At 46.7% G+C, this 23,751-nt stretch overlaps 1 protein-coding gene across 1 annotated transcript in view; it reads left to right on the top strand.

Annotated features, from left to right (window-relative positions):
- Positions 1–23,751, top strand: part of Slco2a1 (solute carrier organic anion transporter family member 2A1) — a 77,658-nt gene that overhangs the window by 16,900 nt on the left and 37,007 nt on the right. Inside the window, exons 2-3 of the mRNA XM_048417199.3 lie at positions 14,050–14,187; positions 17,443–17,605. Of these exons, the coding sequence (XP_048273156.1) occupies positions 14,050–14,187; positions 17,443–17,605 (301 nt within the window). The remainder of the gene's footprint in view (positions 1–14,049; positions 14,188–17,442; positions 17,606–23,751) is intronic.

A 23,751-nucleotide genomic window follows, 5' to 3' on the forward strand; every position in this document is an offset into this window, starting at 1 on the left:
GCAGCCAGACCCCCCTACCCGGCCATGGGGGGTGGGGAGGAGTCTCATAGATTCTCACTCCACAGAAAGAGTTTGCTTTTCAGTGTCCCTGTTTTTTACAAGATGTGTAAGACCAGAGGTTGAGCTTCTTCACTGGACAGAAACATGTTAGGAAGGGGGGGACTTAGGTTCAGGAGAACTTCCTTTGACTCTACAGCAGTGATTGATAAAATGGAGCATTTTCTTGTGCCCCACCCCAGACTACTGAATGACAAACTGGAGGCGCTGGATCCACTGTGTTTTGGTAAACCCCTTGATATTTCTGATGTGCCCCAAAGTTCAAAGACCTCTCCTCTGAGGCAAGCACATCTTGAGGTCCTGATGTGTAACAGAGTGTACATCCTGTGGTTGCTGTTATGTGTGTGGCCAAGGCACTCATGAAAGCGATTGACAGGAATTAATTCATATTTGGCTCCCCTGGTTGCCAGGCAACTTAAACTTCTGATGTAAGCTTTTATAACGGATGGAAGAAATTTGGCTGGCCTGTTAGACTGACCAATGAAAGCCTCCCAAAACTTTCTGGTGTGGCTCAGGTGAAAGTCAAGGACTGAGGCCGGGTGGTGGTGGTGCACGCCTTTAATCCCAGCACTCGGGAGGCAGAGGCAGGCAGATCTTTGTGAGTTCGAGACCAGCCTGGTCTACAAGAGCTAGTTTCAGGACAGGCTCCAAAGCTACAGAGAAACCCTGTCTTGAAAAACCAAAAAAAAAAAAAAAATCAAGGACTGAATCACTGAGCCAGGAGACTAGTCTTCTTAGCCAGGAGGAGCAGCCATGGTGGAATACACAGGCTCTCTAGGGGTACTCAACACACGCAGCCTGGGTTCCATAGCAATGACCGCAGAACACCAAGAGAACAGCTTGGCTCTCTGCCCTCCTGGGACAGCCATCAGGGAAAAAGCTACAACTTCCAGATAGGACCACATGTGTGGACTTCCATTTTTCCAAGGCTAGACCAGAGACTCGGCTTCAATCAGACTGTAAATACTGTTAGAGTTCAAGTGGCCCTTGTCTGACTGCAGATCCGTGAGCTTGGAAAATCAGACTTTAGTTGTGTTAGGGTATCTGTCAAGGGCCTGGGGCATTGTCCTAGTCTGGTGTCAGTTTAGTATCTCAGCTGTCAGGAGGTGTCCATGGGGCTCTATGTCAAGGAAGCCTTCCACCTTATTAGTAGGGACAATGTGGAGTCTGGCAAGGAGGCCCCTGCCAGTGACAAAGGCAGAAAAAGGCAGTAAAGATGATGGGATCAGTCTTGAGTGGGAAGATAGCTCAACCTAGCCTTCATAAGCCCCAGGGTCTGAGCCCCAGCACTGCCAGGAAAAACAATGGAAAGAAGGAGTGAGATAAAGGAAAAAGACACTGGGACTGGTGTCTGTGTTCCATACGCTCTCCCCCAGGATATGAAGTTGAATAATGGGCAGCAAAGTCTCTCTTTCCCTGGAACCATTGCTGGCCTTGCTGAAACCCAGAGGCCGCTCCTAATGCCACTACCAGTCAGCCTCTGAACCGCCTTCTCTAGGTATGTGACTAAATTGTCACCAACCGTTTATATGACCAGAGAGAACTGGTTTAGAGGTGCCCGACCCAGTTTTTCCCCATACTAGGCCTCTAACTGATCCTTTGGTTTGTTTGTTTGTTTGTTTTTGTTCTTTTTTTGTTTTTGTTTTTTTGAGGCAGGGTTTCTCTGTGTTGCTTTGGAGCCAGTCCTGGAACTAGCTCTTGTAGACCAGGCAGGTCCTTGAACTCACTGAGCTCCACCTGCTTCTGCCTCCCGAGTGCTGGGATTAAAGACATGCACCACCACCGCCCGGCTGTTTCTTTTTCCCTTGTTGTCACTGTCCCCTGTCTGTCCCATCTCCTTGCACTCTCTCTTCCAGGACCTATCCTGATGGACCACACAGTTAGACTGCCTCCCTCAGCTGACCTGTTCACTTGCTCCCGCATGCTCTCCTTCAGCCCTGTGGCCTGTGCCTCTCAGCACCTGCTCTGTCTGCCTCACCGTCTGAGCTCCTTGTTCCCCTCAAGATGTCCCTTGCCATCTCTGGGCCACCTTAGTTCTCAGCCTTTTTCTTGCCAGAAATCCTCTCCCTTGGCTGCTCCCTAGCCAAGACCACTGTCCAACCAGAGACTTCTGCCTTGCCTAGCAGCCTACCCTCTCCTAGTCTGTCAGCTTTCTTCCCTCTTGCAGGTCAACCCATGTGAAAGGTCTGGCAGGTGCCCTCCCTGCTTAGCAGTCTCCAGTGATGGCCAGAAGGAGATAAACTCCTATGGCCCCTCTAGGGAGCCAATTTTCCTTCATGATTTAATTTCTTCCTGACAGTGCCCAGAGCTTTCCCTAACTAAGCAGACCTTCCCCTGGCCAGAACACACTGTTTTCCTGGAGATGGCCCCTGCTTTTCTCTCCACTTCCTAAAATCTACTTATCCTCAAAAACCTAGTTCTGGCTCACTTCTCCAGGGACGGGGCCTTCACCTGTCCACAGCCCTTGTCCCGGTAGGGCACCTGGGCCACTTCTCTATTGTCTGACCAATTCTCCTCAAGAGATTTTGCTGCGATTATACTCAGGGATCTTATCAACAAATTATCCCAAAAGGGAATCCAGCCCTGTTTGCTTCTTAATCTCTCATGGAATGTACCTGACCTAGGGAGCTAGTCAATAACTATCTGCATATGGTCTCGAATGTTCTTTTCCAGGAAGAATCAGCAACAATACACTGTCCCTCTTCCCATAGCCGTGATTAAGAAAAACCAAGCCTTTCAGAACCGATAAACCAAGGCAATTACAAAGTGTTCACTGTTGCCACCATCTTGGCTCTCAAAGAGTGAATGTTGATCCAACAGGATCAAAGCTTCATGCTAAACACCCTGCAAATGTCCGCTATTAGTCTCTGAGCAGTCCCACAGGGCTATTCACAGTTACTGCCACTGCCACAACTTTACCCATACAGAAATGATGTTGGGACTGGCTTGTCATCTTATAGTTCATAGCACTTGGACAAGGTAAGAGTCAAATTCAGGTTCCATGCAACACTCAGGCTTCAGCCTTGCCTTTGAAAAAAAACCCTGGCCCCCATTGTATTATAGCAGCTTCTGTTGACTAAACAAAGTGCTGCAAGTTGGGTGCTGAAAACAACAGGGATTTATTCTCCATCATGTTTGAAGACCAGAGATTTAAAAAAAAAAATCAAGTGTGAATCAAGTTGGTTCCCTTCAAAAGTTGAAGGCAAGGATTCCAATCTCCTTTCTTCTAGAGACAGTCAGATGTCCTGGGTATTCCCTGACTTGTAGACACACTGTTTCAATTTCTGCCTTTACTGTCACACGTGTCCCTGCCTGTGTGTCTTTCTATCTATACATCCTCTATGGGCAAAAGTCAGTGAGTTTGAGCCTCCTCTATTTCAATAACCCACCACCATCTTGATTATAGTTTCAAAGACCCTGTTTCCAAATAATGCCAGATGCCAGGAGTGAGGATGCTTACATAGCTTTCTGGAAAGCACGACTTAACCTGTAATACCCAGCAAGGAAGCTGGGGACAGAGAATGTCCTTAATGTTTTATGTGAGTCCTCAAAGGATTGAAGCAAGACCATAGCAAAGTGTACTAGGGAGCACTTATAAGGCTGGGGGGTGTGTATGAAAAAGATGTAGAGACTTGTGAGGGTGCACAGCTGCCTTCCCTGCCACAGTCACCCACACATGGACCTTTGGGTTCATGCCTTTGGTACTTGGTTGGTAAAATCTGAGCAGTGGTGGCAGGACCCTCTCATGATCTCCTGGAGGTCACCTAGTGAAATCGTGTTCACAGTTTAAGGCAGAGAGCCATTTCTTTCCCCTGAGGCGTCTGATGGGGTGCAGAGATCTGAACACTGGGTAAGAGCTTTTTTCTGCTTCCTACTGCCCTTCTCCTTGCCTACAGGAGAAGCAAGCGAACTGCTTTTCCTGCAGGGAGGGTGGGGCAGTCGGCCTTGCTGCATGTTACCTCTTCCTGTTGTGTTTTATTTTGCCTGAATATCTTTTTGTGTATTTGTTTGGTTTGTTGGTTGGTTGGATTTTTTTGATGGTTGTTGTTGTTTGTTTTGTTTTTGTTTTGTGAGACAGGGTTTCTCTGTATAGCCTTGGCTCTCCTGGGTACTCACTCTGTAGACCAGGCTAGCCTTGAAATCAGAGATCTGCTTGCCTCTGCTTCTTAAGTGCTGGGATTAAAGATGTGCACCATCACTACCCAGCTTTGCCTGAATATCTCATCCTGGCTCAGATGGACCTGCTCTGCACAGGGCCAAACTTGCAGGGAACTGACATCACGTTTGGAGTGGTGGGATTTTGTCAGGGGCATGCCTGTAAAGACAGCCTGTAGCTCTGTGAGTCCCCTGGCAGGCTGGCGAGGGGAACAGGAGGTGACTGTGGTGGAGTGTGTGAGTGTGAGTGCATAAGAATAAGTGTGTCTTACAGGGACTGCTGGTTACAGAGAAGATGGTCTCTGAGCAGTGGGTGGGGCAGAGCTCAATGGCGGTGTGCATGTGTTGACTCTGGAATGCCCTAACCTGGAGAAGGACTTTTACTTGGGAGCAGTCAGAGGAGACAGTGTTGACAATGAGTGGGGCTGGGGACCCACTCGGGAAGGATGGACACTCCACACACAAGCTCCTCAAGTCCTCTGCTCATGTCTCTTATACATCTGTTCAGGGACCCACTACTGAGCGTTGGCGCTCCACTGTGGCTTCTGTGGCTTCCAACAAGTGCATTAAGGTTTCTTCCAAGGTCTCCTGGGAGCTGCTGTTGCTGTGGAGATGAACGGGTGGTGGGTGGACACACAGGCTGCCCTGAGCAAGGCTTCCCTGAATGAAGGTTCTTTCCCATCCTGCCCGGACACTGACTAATTTCTGATGGAACTTTCTTGCCTCTCCCCTGGGTTCCCCAGGGGCACATCTTAATACTCTCTGCTTCTCATGCCCAGAAGAAACTCGACAGCCCATTGTCTGCCCAAACAAACCTGTGGGAAGAACCAAAAGTCAAAACTGAGTCTGAGGCCTCACTTCTCTGCATAGAGATGGATCTGATGGGAGCTCTGGGATTCTGAAGTACTGGGTGGGAGAGAGTGCAGAGACAGGGGGATTCTGGGACCTTGCTGACCAATCAGCTTATCCTACCTCTCAACCGCTTCATCAGTAGGAGACCCTATCTCAAAAGAACCCCCGAGGTTGTTCTCTGGCCTCATACACACACACGCAGCTGCACACACGCATCTATGTGCTCTCACACACATGCGGGCACACACACACACACACACACACACACACACACACACACAGGATGGTAAAGAACCCTCAAAGGAGAGCATTTCTCATCATTGTGTGTTGCCCAACAACACATCACCTGGTGTGGGAGGGAGCAGCACCCTTTCCATTTCGCTACCCATCTCAGCACTTAGCACCAAGCACTGAATGTAGGTGAGTTGGAACCTGAGAGGCCAGCTGTGGTCCCTGTGCTGGGAGTCTAGGGAGAGGGGAAGGTGGGCAAGAGTTAGGGAACGGAGGGCACAGTAGGCTGGACACTGGGCTGTCATTTCAGCTAAGGCGGTGGGAACCCCACAGGATTGTCATTGTCGCGGCAAGCTCTGGTCTCCATTCTCAGATCATGCTGCCACATAGAAGTCCTTTCCTACAGAGTCCAAAGGCTAAGAAACAGGGGCTCTTGGAAGTCGGGAGAGTGGCTGCCTTGGAGCTGAGGCAGGTGGCAAATGGGGAAACCCCAGGGAGCTTTGGGGAAGCTGGAAAAGATCTAGTTTTTATTATGGGTCCCTTAAGTGAAGCTGGGAAGGGAATCTTTTCCAAGCTGTATTCTTACAACATTTGCGCTTTCTGAGAGAGTGTCATAATTCAATAAGAGGGTTCTCAAAAGACTTCCCTGTCTGGTGTTTGAAGAGTAGATAGGAGCCAGGTGTGGTGGCATGTACCTTTAATCCCAGCACTCGGTAGACAGACACAGGTGGATCTCTGAGTTTGAGGCCAGCCTGGTCTATGGAGTGGGTTTCAAGACAGCCAGGGCTACATAGAGAAACCCTGTCTCAAAAAAAAGAAGGAGGAGGAGGAGGAATAGGAGGAGGAGGAAAAGGAGAAGGAGGAGGAAAAAGAGAAAGAGAGAAAGAAAGAAAGAAAGAAAGAAAGAAAGAAAGAAGGGAGGGAGGGAGGGAGGGAGGGAGGGAGGGAGGGAGGGAGGGAGGGAGGGAGGGAGGGAAAGAAAGGAAGGAAGGAAGGAAGGAAGGAAGGAAGGAAGGAAGGAAGGAAGGAAGGAAGGAAGGAAGGAAGAAAGAAAGAAAGAGTAGATAAGGAGAGAGTAGGTGTGCGAAGGAAATGTGACAGAGGGTGGCCCTGGCCCTGTGAGAGCTGCTGGTGGCAGGGACTGGAGAGGACCGGAATAGATGAATATGACAAATTTGAGATTTGGCTAGGATGCACCAGGGGCAAAAGCTTGGATCCAGAAGAGACTGTAGGAAGGCATGAATAATATGGGGCATGGACTTAATGGGAAGTCAGTGGGAATAGGAGGGACACAGTTGATTTGAGGAGGGAGGACTTCAGGAAGCAGCCAAGCTCCCACAGGTGGGTGAATGAGACCCCTAAGGAAAGTATGTGTGGAGGCACAGACATCCTGGGTACCATTACATCCAGGGGAAAGTGAAGAAATCTCTTACCAAGGGTTTTACAGTGGAAACAGACAGCTAGATAGAGTGGCATCACATAGTTCACTGTTGATCCTTGTTGAGTTAGCTGGGAGTATGTTGGTGGAGAATGCTCATTCATTTCCCAGCCGCCCAGGCCTGAAATAATCACACAGAAACTGTATTATTACAACACTGCTTGGCCTATTAGCTCATGTTTCTTATTGGCTAGCTCTTATATTTTAAATTAACCTATTTCTATTAATCTGTGTATCAAAACGTGGTTGTAGCTTACCAGTAAGGTTCCAGCATCTGGCCTCTTTCTCCTGTAGTGACTACATTGCTTCTCTTTGACACTGCCTACTCTCTCCTCCTCTTTATGCTTGGAATTACAGCCTTATTTTATTCCGCCCTGCTGGTAGGCCAAAGAAGCTTCTTTATTAACCAATGGTATTCACGGCATACAGAAGGGAATCCCACATCAAGTGTAGTTGTGCACTCCGGTGATCCTGACACTTGGGAGGTAGGAGTTTGAGGTCAGCCTGGGTTATACGGCTAGTTCCTATATAACCCAGGAGTTGGGGGGAGGGATGGAGAGAGAGAGAGAGAGAGAGAGAGAGAGAGAGAGAGAGAGAGAGAGAGAGAGAAGAGTCCTATAGAATTTAGGTAATTTTTGGAGGATCCATTAATGTGATGGTCAGGAACTGTCAACCTCAGCAAACACAGTTTCTACAGCAGCTCTTTCTTCTGAATACTCCTGAGAGCAGACAATGTGGTGGAATGGAAGGGTGGTAAGTCTGTGGTCTGCTGTCATTCACCAACGGCAAAATGAGATGCTTTTGCAAGTTCCCCTGGGCCTTAGTCACCTTCTCCACAAGCACAAGGAATCATTCATTCTCCAGGGGCGTGTGAGATTAACTAGGTTTGCAAGCATGCACTGGGTCTGTGCTATGTGTTGGTCTGTAGGTGTAAAAGTGAGAACATTCCATGTGAAAAACAGAGAAAGGAAAACAAGTAATAGAGACAAGTTGGTGTGAGGGCTGTAAGTGCCACTCCTCCGAGCTTCCTGGTGGCCAGGTCCCCATTATGGGGCCACAGCACCCCTCCCTGGAGGTCAGCTCCAAAGGTCCTAGACTCATGTGAGTCTGCATTTGGATTACAGTTTGCAGTTTCTCTGTCTGAAAAACTGGCTGCCCTTTGCTTAAAGGCAGGAAGGGACGGGCTTTATCTTCAAACCCTTCCAGGATGTGAGAAAAAATATTGACATCCCATCTTGTTACCAGAACAAAGATGAGGAAGGATATAAACTAGCAAGAGTTTCCATATTCACAGGGTCTGAATGTCCTCTCGCTGCCATAAATGCATTCAAAGCACGTTGCCCAAGTGCAGCTTCATTTCAACCTAGCAAGCGACTCCAAGCCAACTTCCCCAAAACTCAAGATGGTACTTGTTCTCCATTAAGGAGTCTTTTACTGTCTTAAAAATAAAATAAAATAAGCCCCTCAGAATTTCTGGAAAACAATGAAATCGAGCATACATTGACATGAATGCCAGTGGTAATTTTGTTTCCAAATGTTTATTTACCGGGAAACCATGCTTCCAGTTAATATGATAAATCATACAGCCTCACATGCTCACATTTTAATCCCTCTTAGAACTTTTTTTTTTCTTCCCAAATCTGTGACTTTGAAAGTACAGAACCCAGATGTCACCCTCAGGCAACCTCTCACAGTTTGCTCTTCCCTGTCACCCTTCCACCACCTCCTTGCAGTCTGCCTCACCCCTTCCTGGTGCTGAGCATCAGACAAGCAGCCCCCGCCCCCGGGGGGTGGGGCAGACCAGAGCAGCATAGAACAGCCAGCACAGAAGGCTTTTCAGGGTACCTGGTGTGGCTGGGAGCTCAGATGCACCTCTGCTTCTCTCCTTTTTGTGCTGGTTTTAAAATGAGGATGCATTGTGGAAAGCCACTGGCTTCATTTCCACAGCGAGCAGATGGATCCTTTGACTTCAAAGGACTCCCCAGGACTCCATCTTATCAAAGACCCTTTCTAGTGATAATACAATCCCAGGTCCAGCTCCCCAAGTTGCCTGCTTCCCTATGAAGGAGCAAGGAAGTGTCTTGCAATCTTCTGTGTTCTGACTCTGTTTTTTTTTTTTGTTTGTTCGTTTTTAACTCCCAAGAGCCAAGAGGATACCGTCTTATCAAAGGCCTTCTCTGGTGCACAACAATAGTAATAATCATGACGATACTCTGACTTATTTTTTCTCCAAAGGACACCAGCTTGGAGCCTGGGCTGGCTATTTTGAATCTCTGAGTGTTATCTTGTGCAGACATTTCTTCCTGTATGGAAATATACTTGATTTCCTGAATCACTTTGTAAGAGAAGCTTCCTCAGTGGGGCACTGGGCTTTGCCCTGCAGACGGTGCAGGAGGCTTAAGCGGGCTCAATGACTGTCTAGATACTTCTGATTCTTTGATTTACTTCCTTCACCCTTTGGAAAAAGTAAGAGGGATTCCCCATCCCTCTTTCAACAATGAGGACCTCTCAGATGGGTCCCAGAGGCTCCAATTCAACCCCTCTCCTTTTTCAGCTTTCTGAAATGTCTGATGACATTGGAAAACATCTTCCTCTCTGTTGCAATCTGGTGCCTTGAACCTGGGACCTCTCCATTCAGCTCTTAGCCACTGGTGAACTGCCAGGCAGCAGGAGGATGAGCTGGGCGCAGGGGAGTGTAAGTGGGGGGTGAGCATACATCCAGAGTCAGTACCACTATCAGGCCAAGTGTCTGCCGTCAGAGGCACACCTCACTCTCTAGAAGATTCAGCCAACTGGATAACACCATCATGACCTGAGTGTGTGGGGGAGAAGGAGGATCTGTTTATACTTTGGAGGTTGACAGTTTAGTCCACTGCCCAGGATGTAATAGATGGTCCCTTAATGATGTGTTTGACGCCACTGTGACATGAAAGTACACCCACACCACCACTCTGTCTTCCAATTTCAGTACAGTGTTCAATAAACTTTATGAGATAGCTGATACCTTGTTATGAAACAGTCTTTCTCTTAGATGATTCTGCCCCATGGTAGGCTGATAGAAGCATCCCATCCCGAAGCTGAGTGTGAGCTAGGTTAGGAACATGGTATACATTATCTATGTAGGATATTCTTTATGAGAAATTTGTTAAATATGCTTCTTAGAGCCTGTCTCTTTTTTTTCATTGAAAAAATGTGGGCAGAAGGTTTGGAATAGATTGGATTTGCAATTCAAGATGGCAGACTGAGCATATGTTCATCTCTCTTCGGCTCCAGCCCCCCATTTTGATGAAAATAATGATTAAGTATGATAAAAAAAAGATATCAGAAACAATTAAAAAGGGGGAGACACTATGAATGGATGAAACAACTCAGTACTTTCTGTGGACTGGACAAGGGCTGGAAAGTTTTGATGGGTGGGATAGACTGGGAGGGGCAGGCTCCCTGGTGCCTTCAAGGGGCTTTCAGTGGTGGGGAACGTGAGGCCTGCACTGCCCAGAGGCAGCAGATATAGAATCTGCAGGTGTGTTATGAGGCAGGAAACTCAGTTCTGGGGGTGAGGGCCAGCAGAGAACAGCCCTTTACCCAGGAAAAACCCAGCTACCCTTTGCTTGTGGATCAAGGACACTATCAGTTGGTGTGTGTGGAGGGGGAGGGGGTGTTTCCAGGAGTCAAGTCCTGTTCCTATGACTTCCACTTTGCTTGCTACAAAGTGGAATGGTCTAATAATAATAAAGGTACGGACAGAACTGTGAAAAGTTGGGAGGAACAGGGAGAAGGGCACGTCTAAGTGAGCAGACTCCCCGTCCATGAAGGCGCATAGTCTACAATGACAGAGCAAGAGGGTCTATACTGAACATGGAGGGCTGAGACACCCTCTGGACGCATGTCAGACTGCCTGGCAGTGTCAGAGCCTGCCAGAGTTTCTATGCTCTGATGTCAGGACCTAATAGCTCCAATGTCTAGGATAGGAAAAAACACGTGTCATGAAAATGATAATGAAGACAAAGCTTATCTAGGGTGTCCTTTGACCCTTCCCCTCTTATCCTTAGTTGTCAGGGTTCCCTACTCACCCCGAGCGCTTGCCGCTACCATTGTCCTCCACACATCACTGAAACTTGCCTTGGGCCTGGGATCCTTCACTCTACTGTCATGAGCTTCTTCTCAGCCTTTCTTAGGTCACCGGTCTTAATGACCAATCCTGTTTCTCTGCCTCTCTCTTCTTCACTCTCCCCACCATAGCCTCCGTAACTGCTAGGACCGAGGAACAGGGCTGGAGGAATGGGGCTGTGAGCATGGCTTTCATATTTGAACATCTGAGAGCCTCCTTCACATGCAACCCTGCAAGAAAGTTCCCCAGCAAGGACGTGTTTGCAAGATGTACCTACAAGAGTACTGTGTTAAGGATACATACACCACACACACACACACACACACACACACACACACACACACCCTGTAAACCTTGGTGTTTGCATTGGTATAGACACATAAATCTAAATATTTACATGAGTTTTGAACCTTTCAGCATAGGCCCCTTGAATAAACAAACATTCCCTCAACATTGCCAATGCTCATAGTTTAAAACAAAAACAAAACCAGAAAGCCGTTTGTAGAATGTCCTTCAAAGTATCAGAATATTATTTTGAAACCCTTCATGCTTGTGACTTTGTCTTCAAAGGAATTTTCCTTTAGTCAACTTTATTGAGGCCTAGTTTGCCTACAATAAATGCACAGACCTTAAATATAAACTCTACCTGTATAAATATCACTGCCATAAAAATGTAGATGATTTCAACCACATCAGAAAGCCCCTGTGTACACAACCACAAATCTTTAACTTTTGTAGTTTGGGTTTGGAATACTCAAGTGCCATTCTGAGGAGGCCAGGGGACAGCAGGCCTGGGCTTGTCAATTATAGCCACATCAAAGGGGAATTTTATAAATGATCAAAACTGGTCATTTCAATGCATGTGCAATGCCCTGAATGTTACACACCTCTGATGGGGTTTCCCTGTGAAGCCCTGACTGTCCTGGAACTCGCTCTGTAGACTAGGCTGGCCTCGACCTCCTGAGTGCTGGGATTAAAGGTGTGTGCCACCACCACTGGGCTCCTGAGTGGCTCTCTGCTGGCTAAATAGTCCAGACTATAGGTTATTGCAGTGTTTTTGAAGACGCGATGCTCACTTGACAGTTCTGAACCAGACATTGCTTTAAGCACTGGGGATTATTTGTTCTGAAAAATCTCCTGTCATCTCTTCTCCTGAAAGTCTATAACTTGTTGGAGAAATATCAACAAACAAGAAATCATATGTGCTGTATAATTCGTGGAATCAAGAAATGCCTAGAGAAGGAACGAAGGTAGAACGCGGGGCTCGAAAGCGGTTGATAGTAGTAATCCTTGGAATACGGTCTTTGTTTACTTTTCTTTATCTCTCTGCGAGGTATTCTGGAGAGGTCTATTGTCTGTTAAATGGGATGGAGTGGAGCACCTAGCTGTTTATAGGTAAAGGAGGGTGGGTCAGGGTTCTGGAAAGTTCAGTGGGGTAAAGAACTTACCTCGAAAGCAGAAGGGCCAGAGTTCAGTCTCCAGCACCCAAGTGAAAAGCCACATGTGGTGGTGGTGTGTGTGTGTATGTAAGCCCAGTGCTGGGGAGGCAGACTAGGAGCTCCCTGGTCAGCAAGCCTAGCCTAACCTACCAGTCCCGGTTAGAGACCCTGCCTCAAAAAAATCAAGGCGGATGGTTCCTGAGGAACAACGCTTGGGGGTTGGCTTCAAACCAGTTGTACACACACACACACAGAGAGAGAGAGAGAGAGAGAGAGAGAGAGAGAGAGAGAGAGAGAGAGAGAGAGGAGGGAAATTGACTTAAAGCTGAGCAGGTATTTAATGAAGGACTTCTCAGAGCCTTGGCCATGCTAATGTAATTGCAGGTTTTCATGGGGGAATGTTCTAGTATGCCCCAATTTCTAGGGAATTCCACTGGATTTGGAGCATGTGGGAAAGGAGCCACCTCTGTAGCAGCCTGGGTATATAGCACAATTCAGCTCCCACAACTCATGGTACAGAGCTGAAAGCCATAGACAAGTTCATTTCTAGAGGTGAGGGGAGAGTGAGTTAGGGCAGCTTGTGGGCACAGCATGGTGCCAAGAGTCCTAACCACACCCCTTAGGGAATCCTTTCAGTAGGGTATTGCACTTTCTGGGTGCTGTTAAAAGAACTGCGGCTCAGGCAGCCACAGGTTTCTTACAGAGCCGGGATCTGAACCTAGTCCCATAAGGCTCCACAGCCCAACCCTTTGAAAACCAGGATGTCTTGAGTGAAGTAGTAGAAGGTTGTAACCCAGCTAGCGTGCCCTCCCTACTCTACTGTCAATCTATGCATCCCCTCAAACCACACCCTTCTCAAGGGATGACTATCACTTTTACACTGGAGGGTTGTCATTTCTCCCTCTCCTGCTGGCTATGAATGGGTACTTGGGAAGTCTGAGCAGACAAGGACATGGTCTCCTGGTTCTGTCCTCATGAAATGGTATCAGAGTCAGGTGCCTGTGACCCTGTTGTGGCACTGACCAGCAAGCTCGGTCAAAGCATCCCTCTGTGGCTTTCTCTCTTCCTGGCATTTCCTCCTGTGGTTAGAGCCATACCTCCCATCTCTATCCATCTGAGGAATCCTCTGGACTATGACTCAGACCTGTATCAGCACCTCTGTCAGAGCGTCGGCGAGGCGTGAAGATCGACTGGGGCTACAGTGGCCAACACTGGTGTGAGCGTGGTGATGAAGGGACAGGGACATGGAACGGCTTAGCCCAGGGGAGAAGATGTGGAATTCCAGTACTTACTGGAAACAGCAAAGGCGTCTTTCAGGAAGGGCTTTGAGACAGTTTCTCTCCCACCATCCCCATCTTCCTCTCAGGAGACGGCAGAGGAAGTTGGTAGCGGATTACCCACTCCTGCTAATTCATGACTAGTGGAAATGAAGAGAGATGGGTCTTTCTGAATGCCATGCTCGGAAACTAAAGGACACCAGTTCTGAACCTGCTGCCCGCCCTTCCTTCCCATGCCATGGTTCTTGTAGGCCACTTTTTGTCTATGGCCTTTTCTCCCTTTTGGATTCTGACATTTCTGCCGTTTCAAGTCAGTGACAATCCAGCTTCAGTGGGAGTCTCTGACCTGGTCCCTCCTCACATGTCCACTTCCCTGGCTTGACCTTAAGAGAGGAGACAGTCCCAACTGCGCCTAGAGGCCCCGGATGGAAGGCTGGGCAGGCACCCGGGCCGCTGTGCAGAGACCTCACAGGGCTGTCGTCTGTTCCCCAGGTGTTCGTGCTGTGCCATGGCCTCCTCCAGCTCTGCCAGCTGCTCTACAGCGGCTACTTCAAGAGCAGCCTCACCACGATTGAGAAGCGCTTTGGCCTCTCCAGCTCTTCCTCAGGTCTCATTTCCAGCTTGAACGAGGTGAGTGAGAAGCTTTTTATTAAAAATAAAATTAATTAGATTTACTTATTTTATGTGTGAGTATTTTGTCTGCATGTCTGTAAATGTACCGTATGAATGTTTGGTGCCCAGGGAGGTCAGGAGAAGGCATTGGATCCCCTGGACTTAGAGTTATGGATGCTTGTGAACCACTATGGAGATGCTGGGAATTAGACGTAAATCTACTACAAGAGCAACAAGTGCTCTTAAGTGCCGAGCCGTCTGTCTCCTCAGCCCTGAGTGGGAGGCTCTAGACCGCCCTTCATTTGTATACTATCTTAACCACAGGGTCTGAGAGGAACGTCACAGGGGACTGGGTTTACTGCCCAGTGAAGAATACAACCCTTAAATTTGGCCTTTGACTTGATATTGTTCACACACACAACAGACAGCAAGGAAACAAATCTCTGACATTTATGTCACTGTAGCTGGCCCCGAACCTTGTAGGTATCACAAGTCACCCACAGTTCTTGGTGAGTTCAGATACGGCCTCTGGATCCTTCTCACACCTTGCTCTAGGCTCCTCTACTAAACAAATGAGATCTGACATATATGGTAGACCCTCTCCTACGGCAGTCAATAGAATCCAAAACCATGAGCTCCTATCCCTAAACTCTATCTGCATCATTGAATGCTTGAAATAAAACTGTGGTCCAGGAACAACTGGAATTTGTGTGCTGTTGGTGGTGAGTGTGTGTGTGTGTGTCCAGAGTTGTGTCAAGAGGGTCCAGCCTGGTCTGGTGCAAGGGTGGATGAGGCCATCTGAGTGTGTAGTGAGAGCTCAAACCTTCAGACTGAAGCTCCAGTTTCAAAGCCTTCCTGGGCCCAGGTGAGATGAAAGGACACAGACTGGCTATGATGGCTCAAGGGCAGGTGGAGGGGCTTGAACAGGGAAGTCATGACTGCCTTGGCCTTGGGAAACAACTGCTTCTATCATCTACTGTGACCTGACACGAGTGGGGAACAGACAAGGCGGGTTGGATCCCTAAGACCCCACTCTGAATATCCATCTCCATTCCCCTAAGCCTTTGGCTTTGAGACACGGAAGGACAGAGTATGTTATTAATGGGTGTTATGTCAGATTTCAAATTATCAACACCACCAAGTCGATGGAGCTGTTCTAGGGGCACTGTGAGGGTGGTGGGTGAGGCCTGAATCCTCTCCTCCCTGGCTGGAACATCTGCAGCTTTGAGGTGTGCCTTAAATGGGAAAGGAATGGAGAATTCTTTCAAAAGCATCCTCTGATGAGGATGCTTTCATCCTCTTGAGAGCAATACCCAGTGCCCAAGCAGGCCCAGGGACCCACAAAGAAACCAACCCTGGCTTCTGCAGATGAGTGGGGGCCCAGGTACCCGAACATTCCTTCCTGGGTTTGTTCTGGAGCCCTCCACCACCTCTCACGCATACCCTTTGTGTCAGCGAGTAGAACTGAAATGTCCTGACATTTCAGTTCGTTTATAAAAAAAACAATAGAGAAGCAAAAAGAGGGGAAAAAATGAAACCCAAGAAGCTCAAGAATAAGCTTTCCCATCGTAGAATGTTCTAGAAACTTCAGGCTGGAGGGCTCCCTGCTGAAGCCAGGCTGCCTCCACATTCACCTCACAGAGCTTCACACCCTCTTTTATGTGCCACAGCCTCTGTCTGTTGGTCACGCTTCTTGATGCATGTTACTGAGCACCAGCTGTGTGCCAGATATTGCCCTAGATGCTGGGAGGCAGAAAGGAACAGATGGATGTAAAGCTAAGACAAAGGTTTAGAAAGAAAGTTCTTATAGATGGGTTCCATGAGAAGGTGGTCATGGGAGAGGAAATGCATTCAGGGTCCCAGTGGTGGACACAGGACACACCTTCTAAGGACCATCGAGAGCACACTAGACAGGACTTGGAAGGGTACGCACGGTCCTTGTCCTTCATTTTGAAGAATTTAGGATGGGGGTGGGGTGGATTAGACCCAGAGTTGTTGAGGCAGAAGCCAACTCCTCCAGAAGATTGCTCTAGTACAGGGTAGATGACCTAAAGTCGGGCTCCCCCCGCCCGGTTCAGTCTGTCTCCTGACTTCACGGATGCAGACATGACAGCTTTGCTGTCAAGTTCTAGCTTGCTCTCTGTTGCTATCATAAAGACCATGACCAAAGGAACTTGGGGATGAAAGGGTTTATCGCTCTTCCCCTTCCACACCAGGCCACTGTGGAGGGGAGCCAGCACGGGAACTGAAGCAGCACATAGACCACGCAGGAAAACGTCCTGGCTTCCCCCGTCAGCTTTCTTCGCTGGCTTTGTTAGTGCAACCCTGGACCACCTGCCAGGGACGGCATCACCTGCAATGGACCAGGCCTTCCCACATTAATCATTAATCAAGAAAATGTCCCCACAGACAAGAAAATGTCTCTACAGACCTGCCTACAGGCCAGCTGATGGAGTTATTTTCTTCACTGAGGTTTCCTCTTCTCAGATGACTCTAGTTTGTGTTAAAGTGAGAGCAGTTGCAGGGGCATGGGGTCATGATGTTTCTTGGTTGTTATTCTGACTTTCAGTCCAGAGTCCCTGAGGATGTTAGCCTGGACTTCCCTAAGGTTAAGAGTTTAATTAAGAAACATATGCTACTCCAGGAACCTTCCAGGATTAGAGGCTTCCTTGGATTTTGCCCCCAAAGATTCTTCTAGAAGGGTTAGGGAGAGAGCTTGGTTGGTAAAGTACTTCTTGTGCAAGCATAAAGACCCGAGTTCCATCCCCAGAACCTACATTTAAAAATCCAGGTGTAGTAATAGCAAGTGCCTATAATCCTAGCATTAGGGAGGTAGCAACAAGAGGATCCCTGGAGTCAATCACCCTAGATATTTGGCAAGCTTCAGGTCAGTAAGAAACTCTGAATCAAAAGAAAAAAAAAGGAGGTTACTAGTATGAACATTTGCACAGTGAGCACACCCTCTTGCAGACACATACACACACTCACAATTTGCATATAAAATTATCAGTATTTGGGTTAGTCTGTCACGTCTTCAGATAATTCCACTGGGTTGGTCCCAAAAGCAGAGGCTGAAGGAAAACCGGTGCTGTGAGAATACAGCCTAAACAAGAATATCTGGGCAAGGCTGGCGTGGCTTTGCCAGGGATCCCATTAATGCAGGACAGACCCTTCCCTGTCTACTCTCCCTAGATGAAGTATGGTTGGTCTCTTCTGGGCCGGGGAAGGGCAGGACCAACCTGGCTCTCACTTGATCCCCTGTCCCCTCTACAGATCAGCAATGCCGTCCTCATCATCTTCGTCAGCTACTTTGGCAGTCGGGTGAACCGCCCTCGGATGATCGGCATAGGGGGTCTCCTCCTGGCGGCAGGTGCCTTTGTCCTCACCCTCCCACACTTCCTGTCGGAGCCCTATCAGTACACCTCGATCACTGTGGGTGAGTGGTCCCAACTCCTGCCTTGAGGAGATGTGGCAGGATGAGCGTGGTACAGAGTTGATGGGGGTGCCCCTGCAGTTGGGGTTTCCACTCCTTGCCCACTAGAAACCGCCTTTGGCTTTAGTAGTTCCATTTCTCTCCAGACCACATCTGAAATGTGGGACCTATTGAAATACACAGAAGTATGAAGTACCTGGTTGCCGGCTTGTTGAGGATGAAGAGGCCCTGTGTTTGCTGGTCTTTCCCCATGACTTCTTGTGCTTCAGGTTAGGGTCAATCCAAACACTACCTGCCTGGAACCAGAGCTCCCAAAGGCCTGGAGGAAAGAGGACCAAAGTGTGGAACACTGATGTCTGGGGGTTTTCTGGATGCTTGGTGACGGTTACACTCATCAATTGTATTTTAAATTACATAGCATTTGTATGGTACACTCATTGGTGCCCAGACACTAGTGGGGTGTAGAGAAAAGTCACTGGATGAGGACATACGTAACTTTTCCAGGAGAAACATGAACAAATGTCTGTTCACTGCACATGACAATCCAAAGAGATGATCCTACTCAACTCTAGCTTGGTGAACTAATAAGTTTATTCTGGTTGCTTACAGGAGCATGGGGAAGGGGTTATAGGAGCACAGGTAAGGGATTACAGGAGCGTGGGGAAGGGATTACAGGAGCGTGGGGAAGGGATTACAGGAGCGTGGGGAAGGTATTGCAGGATCATGGGGAAGGTATTGCAGGATCATGGGGAAGGGATTGCAGGATCATGGGGAAGGGATTGCAGGATTATGGGGAAGGGATTACAGGATCATGGGAAAGGGATTCCAGGATCATGGGGAAGGGAATGCAGGATCATGGGGAAGGGATTGCAGGAACATGGAGAAGAGATTACAGGAGCGTAGGGAAGGGATTGCAGGAACATGGGTATCAAAGGCAGCCACATCACCAAAAGGCACCCTCCATTGTAAGTGAAGACTCACAAAAACTGTATCCTTAGAGCATCCTGCCCTTAGAGCCTCCTGGACAATTTGTAGCCAACTCTGCCAGAGACTCCTCTACCCCAGCAACTGATTCTTGCTTTGCATGACCTTGGGGAAAGCTTTGTAACTTTAGGGACTTCTGAGTGTTACAAGTTTCCATAGCTTCCTTAGTTTTAAGAGCTCCCCCTTCCTCAACCTTCCTAATGCTGCTGTTCCTTAATACAGTTCCTCATGTTGTGGTGACCCCCAACCATATGATTATTTTTGTTGCTGCTACTTCAGAACTGCATTTTTGCTACTGTTATTAATCATAATGTAAACACCTGATATGCAGATGGCTTTAGGCGACCCCTATGAAAGGGTAGCGACTCCCTATAAAAGGGTCATTCTACTCTTAAAGGGGTTGATACCCACAGGTTGAGAACCACTGTTCTAACCTGAAGGGAATGTTTCAGTTGGGAGGAAATGGCTGCATAGTAGGTCTTGACGCTTGGAGGTATTCAGATATTTTTCTCATAGTCCAAGTAGCTAAGGAGACAGAGAGAGGAAAAAAAAAAAAGGCCTGTCTCCTGACCCTCATCAAGTAAGGGCTCTTTCTGTGATCCAAACGTCTGCTTTTTATTGGGATGCCTTGTGACAGAATGAAATAGACAAAGAATTTATGTGGTTAAACATGGTATTAACTAGTACTGAAGGATCTAGGGAAAGAAAACCTTTCCTTACATTTTATTTTTAGAATTATTTTAATTAGCGTATATTAATTATACTTGATAATAGGTTTCACTGTGACATTTCCATACATGTACATGATGTATTTTGATCATATTCTCTCTCATTCTCCCACGCCTGCTAATCCTTTTCATTTCTGAACTAGCCCCCACTCCTGTTTGTGTGTGTGTGTGTGTGTGTGTGTGTGTGTGTGTGCCATTGAGTTTCATCAGGGTTCCTTTTAGGAGGGCAAATGAGGGCTTATTTATAAGAGCATGGGCGCCTTACCATTGGCTTCACCCCTGAAGTAAATGTTCCTCTCTTCCATCAACCCATTAACTAATTATAAATTGTTATTGTTGTAAATTGCTGAGTTTGCGATTTCATACAAATTCCAGATAGCTCTTTGTTGGATGTGAGCTCTTCAAACATTTCCTCCCAGTCTCTAGCTCATCATGTGTATTCTTTTAACAGAATATATGTCACTTCCAGAACAAAAGGAAGTTTTAATTTTGATGAAATCCAATTTTCCCTTATTTTTCCCCCCTATGGCTCATTTCTCTGGTACTATACTCAAGACCTCTCCCCAACCCCAGGAGAGGGTCATTTTCTATGCTCTTTCTCAGGGTGTTTTCATTTTTTGCATTTACATGTAGATTTATGAACTGTTTGAATTAACTGTTTATCAGCACTCAAATTTTTTCTTTTATGTATGAATGTGATTTTTCCCCCAGCACAATTTGTTACAAAAACTGTCTTTTCACCACACCACAATTTGTACCATTATAACAGATAAATTGTCTTGGGGGGCTACGACTACAGTTCAATGGTAGAGAGTTTGCTCCAAACCCCGAGTTCTATCATCCACACTGAGAAGAAAGTTGGTCACATCTGTGGGTCCCTCTCTGGACTTTCTTTCCTGCCTGTTGATCTGTGTGCCACCTTTGCCTGAACTGCACACCCTCTCTTACCAGTGTTTTATTTAGTTTTGTTCTTTTTTCTATATAAACTTTGAAACCTAATTGTTTATATTCAAGAAAAATATCCTTTTGGAATTTTGATCGGGTTTGCATTAAATTCATAGATCAATTGGTATGCCTGTTAAGTGTAATTCTCTAACTCTTTTTGTTTTTTGTCTTCGAGACGGGGTTTCTCTGGTAACCCTGACTGTCCTAGAACTCACTCTGTAGACCAGGTTATGGCCTTGAAATCACAGCAATCCACCTGCCTGTAGCGTGATTTCTAATTAGTCTTAATGATAAAAACCCGGAGTCAGATATTAGTGAGTGAAATCTGAAAGATCAGAGAAGCAAAGCAGTCAGTCACTAGTTCTGACCTCTAGGAGATCCTCAAACAGATTGGGGTATCCTGTTTCTACAAGTCCTCAGACTAAATGCTGACTCTAAAAAACCTCAGACTGAATTCTGAGCTCCTGTCTCCCTTATATTCCTCTCTCTGATCAACCTTATCACTTCCCATCTCCACCTCCCTAGTGCTGGGATTAAAAGTGTGAGCCACCACCACCTGACTCTGCTTCTCTTTTACAATGATTCAGTCTCATGTAGTTCAGGGTGGTCTTGAACTCACAGAGATCCATCTGCCTCTGCCTCCCTAGTGCTGGGATTAAAGGTGTGTGCCACCACTGCCTGGCCTCTATGGCTAACTAGTGGCTTAGCTTTGCACTCTGATCTTCAGTCAAGCTTTATCTGTCAAAGCACAAACAAAATATCACCACACCTGCCTGTGCCTCCCAAGTGCTGGGATTAGAGGTTTGCACCACCATCACTCAGCTAATTCTCTAACTCTTAAATAGTGTGGCTCACTATTGCCTGTAAACAGGGGCTGCTTGTTCATTTCCCGGTCACCCAGATCTGAAATAATCACACAGGAACTATATTAATTAAGGCATTGCTTGACCTATTAGCTTAGGCTTTTATTAACTCACTCTTACAACTTAAACTATTTTATTATTTTATATTTTACCATGAGGCTCATGGTTTACCGGCAAGGTTTTGGCACGTCTGTCTCCTTCGGCAGCTACGTGGCATCTTCCTGACTCTGCCTTCTTTCCTCCTCTATCTCTGCTTGGAATTCCCGCCTTGCTCTATTCTGCCCTGTTGTAGGTCAACGCTTTATTCAGTAACCAGTGGTAACAAAACACATTCACAGTGTACAGAGGGGAATCGCACATCAATTTCCCCTGTGTTTAACATTGATTTATGACTGAACAAGCTCTAAGCTGATGAACGCCATTATTCTTCAGGAGAACATGGTCCCTGGATGCCTTAATGCCCACTGTCCGTCATTGCTGCCCAGGGCTGTGGATGCACCAGCCTTACCCTACCTACAATGCCCAGTGCCTATTAATATCTACCTGCAGGGTTATGGGTTTCTCTGTTCACTGTTACTTGCGGGCATTTCACCTATTTTGTTGCTTCAATTTCCCCCCTTTTCCTGAGATATATCCTTCATTGTTACATTGATAAGCCCTTGGGTGATAAATTATCTGTCAGAAAATATTTTAATTTTACCCTTGCTCTTGAAAGAGTTTAACTACAAACTATTTTTAAATTAATAGTTTTTTCTGCTCAGAACTTTGAAGACAACACACCTTTGTCTTTTGGGGTTTTCTGTGGACCTTCTTCATGTGTCTAATTATCAACCCTTATACTTGGCATCCTGGTTTTATTCTCCGTAGTTACAGTTAAAATTGCTCTTTTCTTTGTTGTTTTGCTACCATAGGATATTTGAATATGGGTTAATCTACTCCTGTTTGGGAGTGCAGTTTTTGTTTTGATAAGAATAAAAATTTTATTTAATTCTAAAAACTTGTCAGCCAAAAAATGTTCCTGATTTTCTTCATGTCTCCCCCTGGACCTTCTATATAAATATACATGTCAGTCCCTTTCGTTTCTGAACCCCTCCTCTCTTAACTTCACTGTAGTCTCTAGTGCATTGTTCCTCTGAACCAAATCCTTAGTGGTTTCCTTGAAGGACGTCTTCCCATTCTATGAATCTCTCTCTAGCCTTTTAAACTGGACTCAAACCCTTCCATTATGTCAAATTTAAGAGTTCTTTTTTTTTTTTAATTTCTAAGAGTTGTAATTTGTTTTCCAATTTCTCAGCCCTAATTTTATGGTTTCTTAATGCTTTAAACTGATATGTATGTGTGTATTATATATTTCTTTGGCATCTTCAAGTATTTTAAGTACATTTTTATATAGTCTCTTTGATACTGTTCCACTTGCTCAAGCTTCAGGAATGTGACTCCTTCCCCTTTGTTGTGCCTGCTTGTTCGTGCTCATGACGAATCCTCCGTTTGTGGACTGAATTGAATTCACTGTGGAGTGAATTGTAGTGGGATTTTTGTTCTCCTCTGTGTAAGTTATCTGTGGGCAGATTGGGAGTGGACCAGCAGTAGTACAGTGTGTTACATCCCCACATGGACTCAGCACCTCAGGATCGACACTGCTCTGCAGGTAACTTTGTTAACTAGCTAACTCGGGGTCAGTTTGTCCTTGTCTCGGGAGAAGTAGGATGTGGTGGTGGCTTCATGACGAGCAGTTTCGAGGGCCCCGGTGTGCAAATGCTCATCCTTAATTCCCTGCAAATGTCTGTCATAGTGGAGGGTGAATGAGCTGCCCAGGAACACGCTGAGGAGCAGTTTCGAGGGCCCCGGTGTGCAAATGCTCATCCTTAATTCCCTGCAAATGTCTGTCATAGTGGAGGGTGAATGAGCTGCCCAGGAACACGCTGAGGAGCAGTTTCGAGGGCCCCGGTGTGCAAATGCTCATCCTTAATTCCCTGCAAATGTCTGTCATAGTGGAGGGTGAATGAGCTGCCCAGGAACACGCTGAGGAGCAGTTTCGAGGGCCCCGGTGTGCAAATGCTCATCCTTAATTCCCTGCAAATGTCTGTCATAGTGGAGGGTGAATGAGCCGCCCAGGAACACGCTGAGGAGGCAACCAATTTGTGTGTACTTCAATCAGGTTCTTTTTTTCAGTTGTTTGTATTGAGCTATGCATTCTTTTGTATTCTCCTTCCTTCCTCCCCTCTCTCCCATGACGCCCATGTTTCCAATTTACACAGGAAATCTTGTATTTTTTTTCCACTTTCCTGTGTAGATCCATGTATGGCTCTCTTAGGGTCCTCTTTGTTGTCTAGTTTTTCTGGGGTTGTGGCCTGTAGGCTGGTTTTTCTTTTTTTAATTTTTTGTTGTTGTTGTTGAGGTACATATTTTTCTCCACTCTCCTCCCTTTCTCTCCCCTCCCTTTCAACCCTTTTCCATGGTCCCTATGCTCCCAATTTACTCAGGAGATCTTGTTTTCTACTTCCCATGTAGATTAGATCCACGTATGTCTCTCTTAAGGTCCTCTTTGTTGTTTAGGTTCTTGGGATTGTGAATTGTAGGCTGGTTTTCTTTGTTTTATGTTTAAAAGCCACTTATGAGTAAGTCCATA

The sequence above is a fragment of the Myodes glareolus genome, chromosome 4 (genome assembly GCF_982192425.1).
Source record: "Myodes glareolus chromosome 4, mMyoGla1.1, whole genome shotgun sequence".
Taxonomy (NCBI): Eukaryota; Metazoa; Chordata; class Mammalia; order Rodentia; family Cricetidae; genus Myodes; species Myodes glareolus.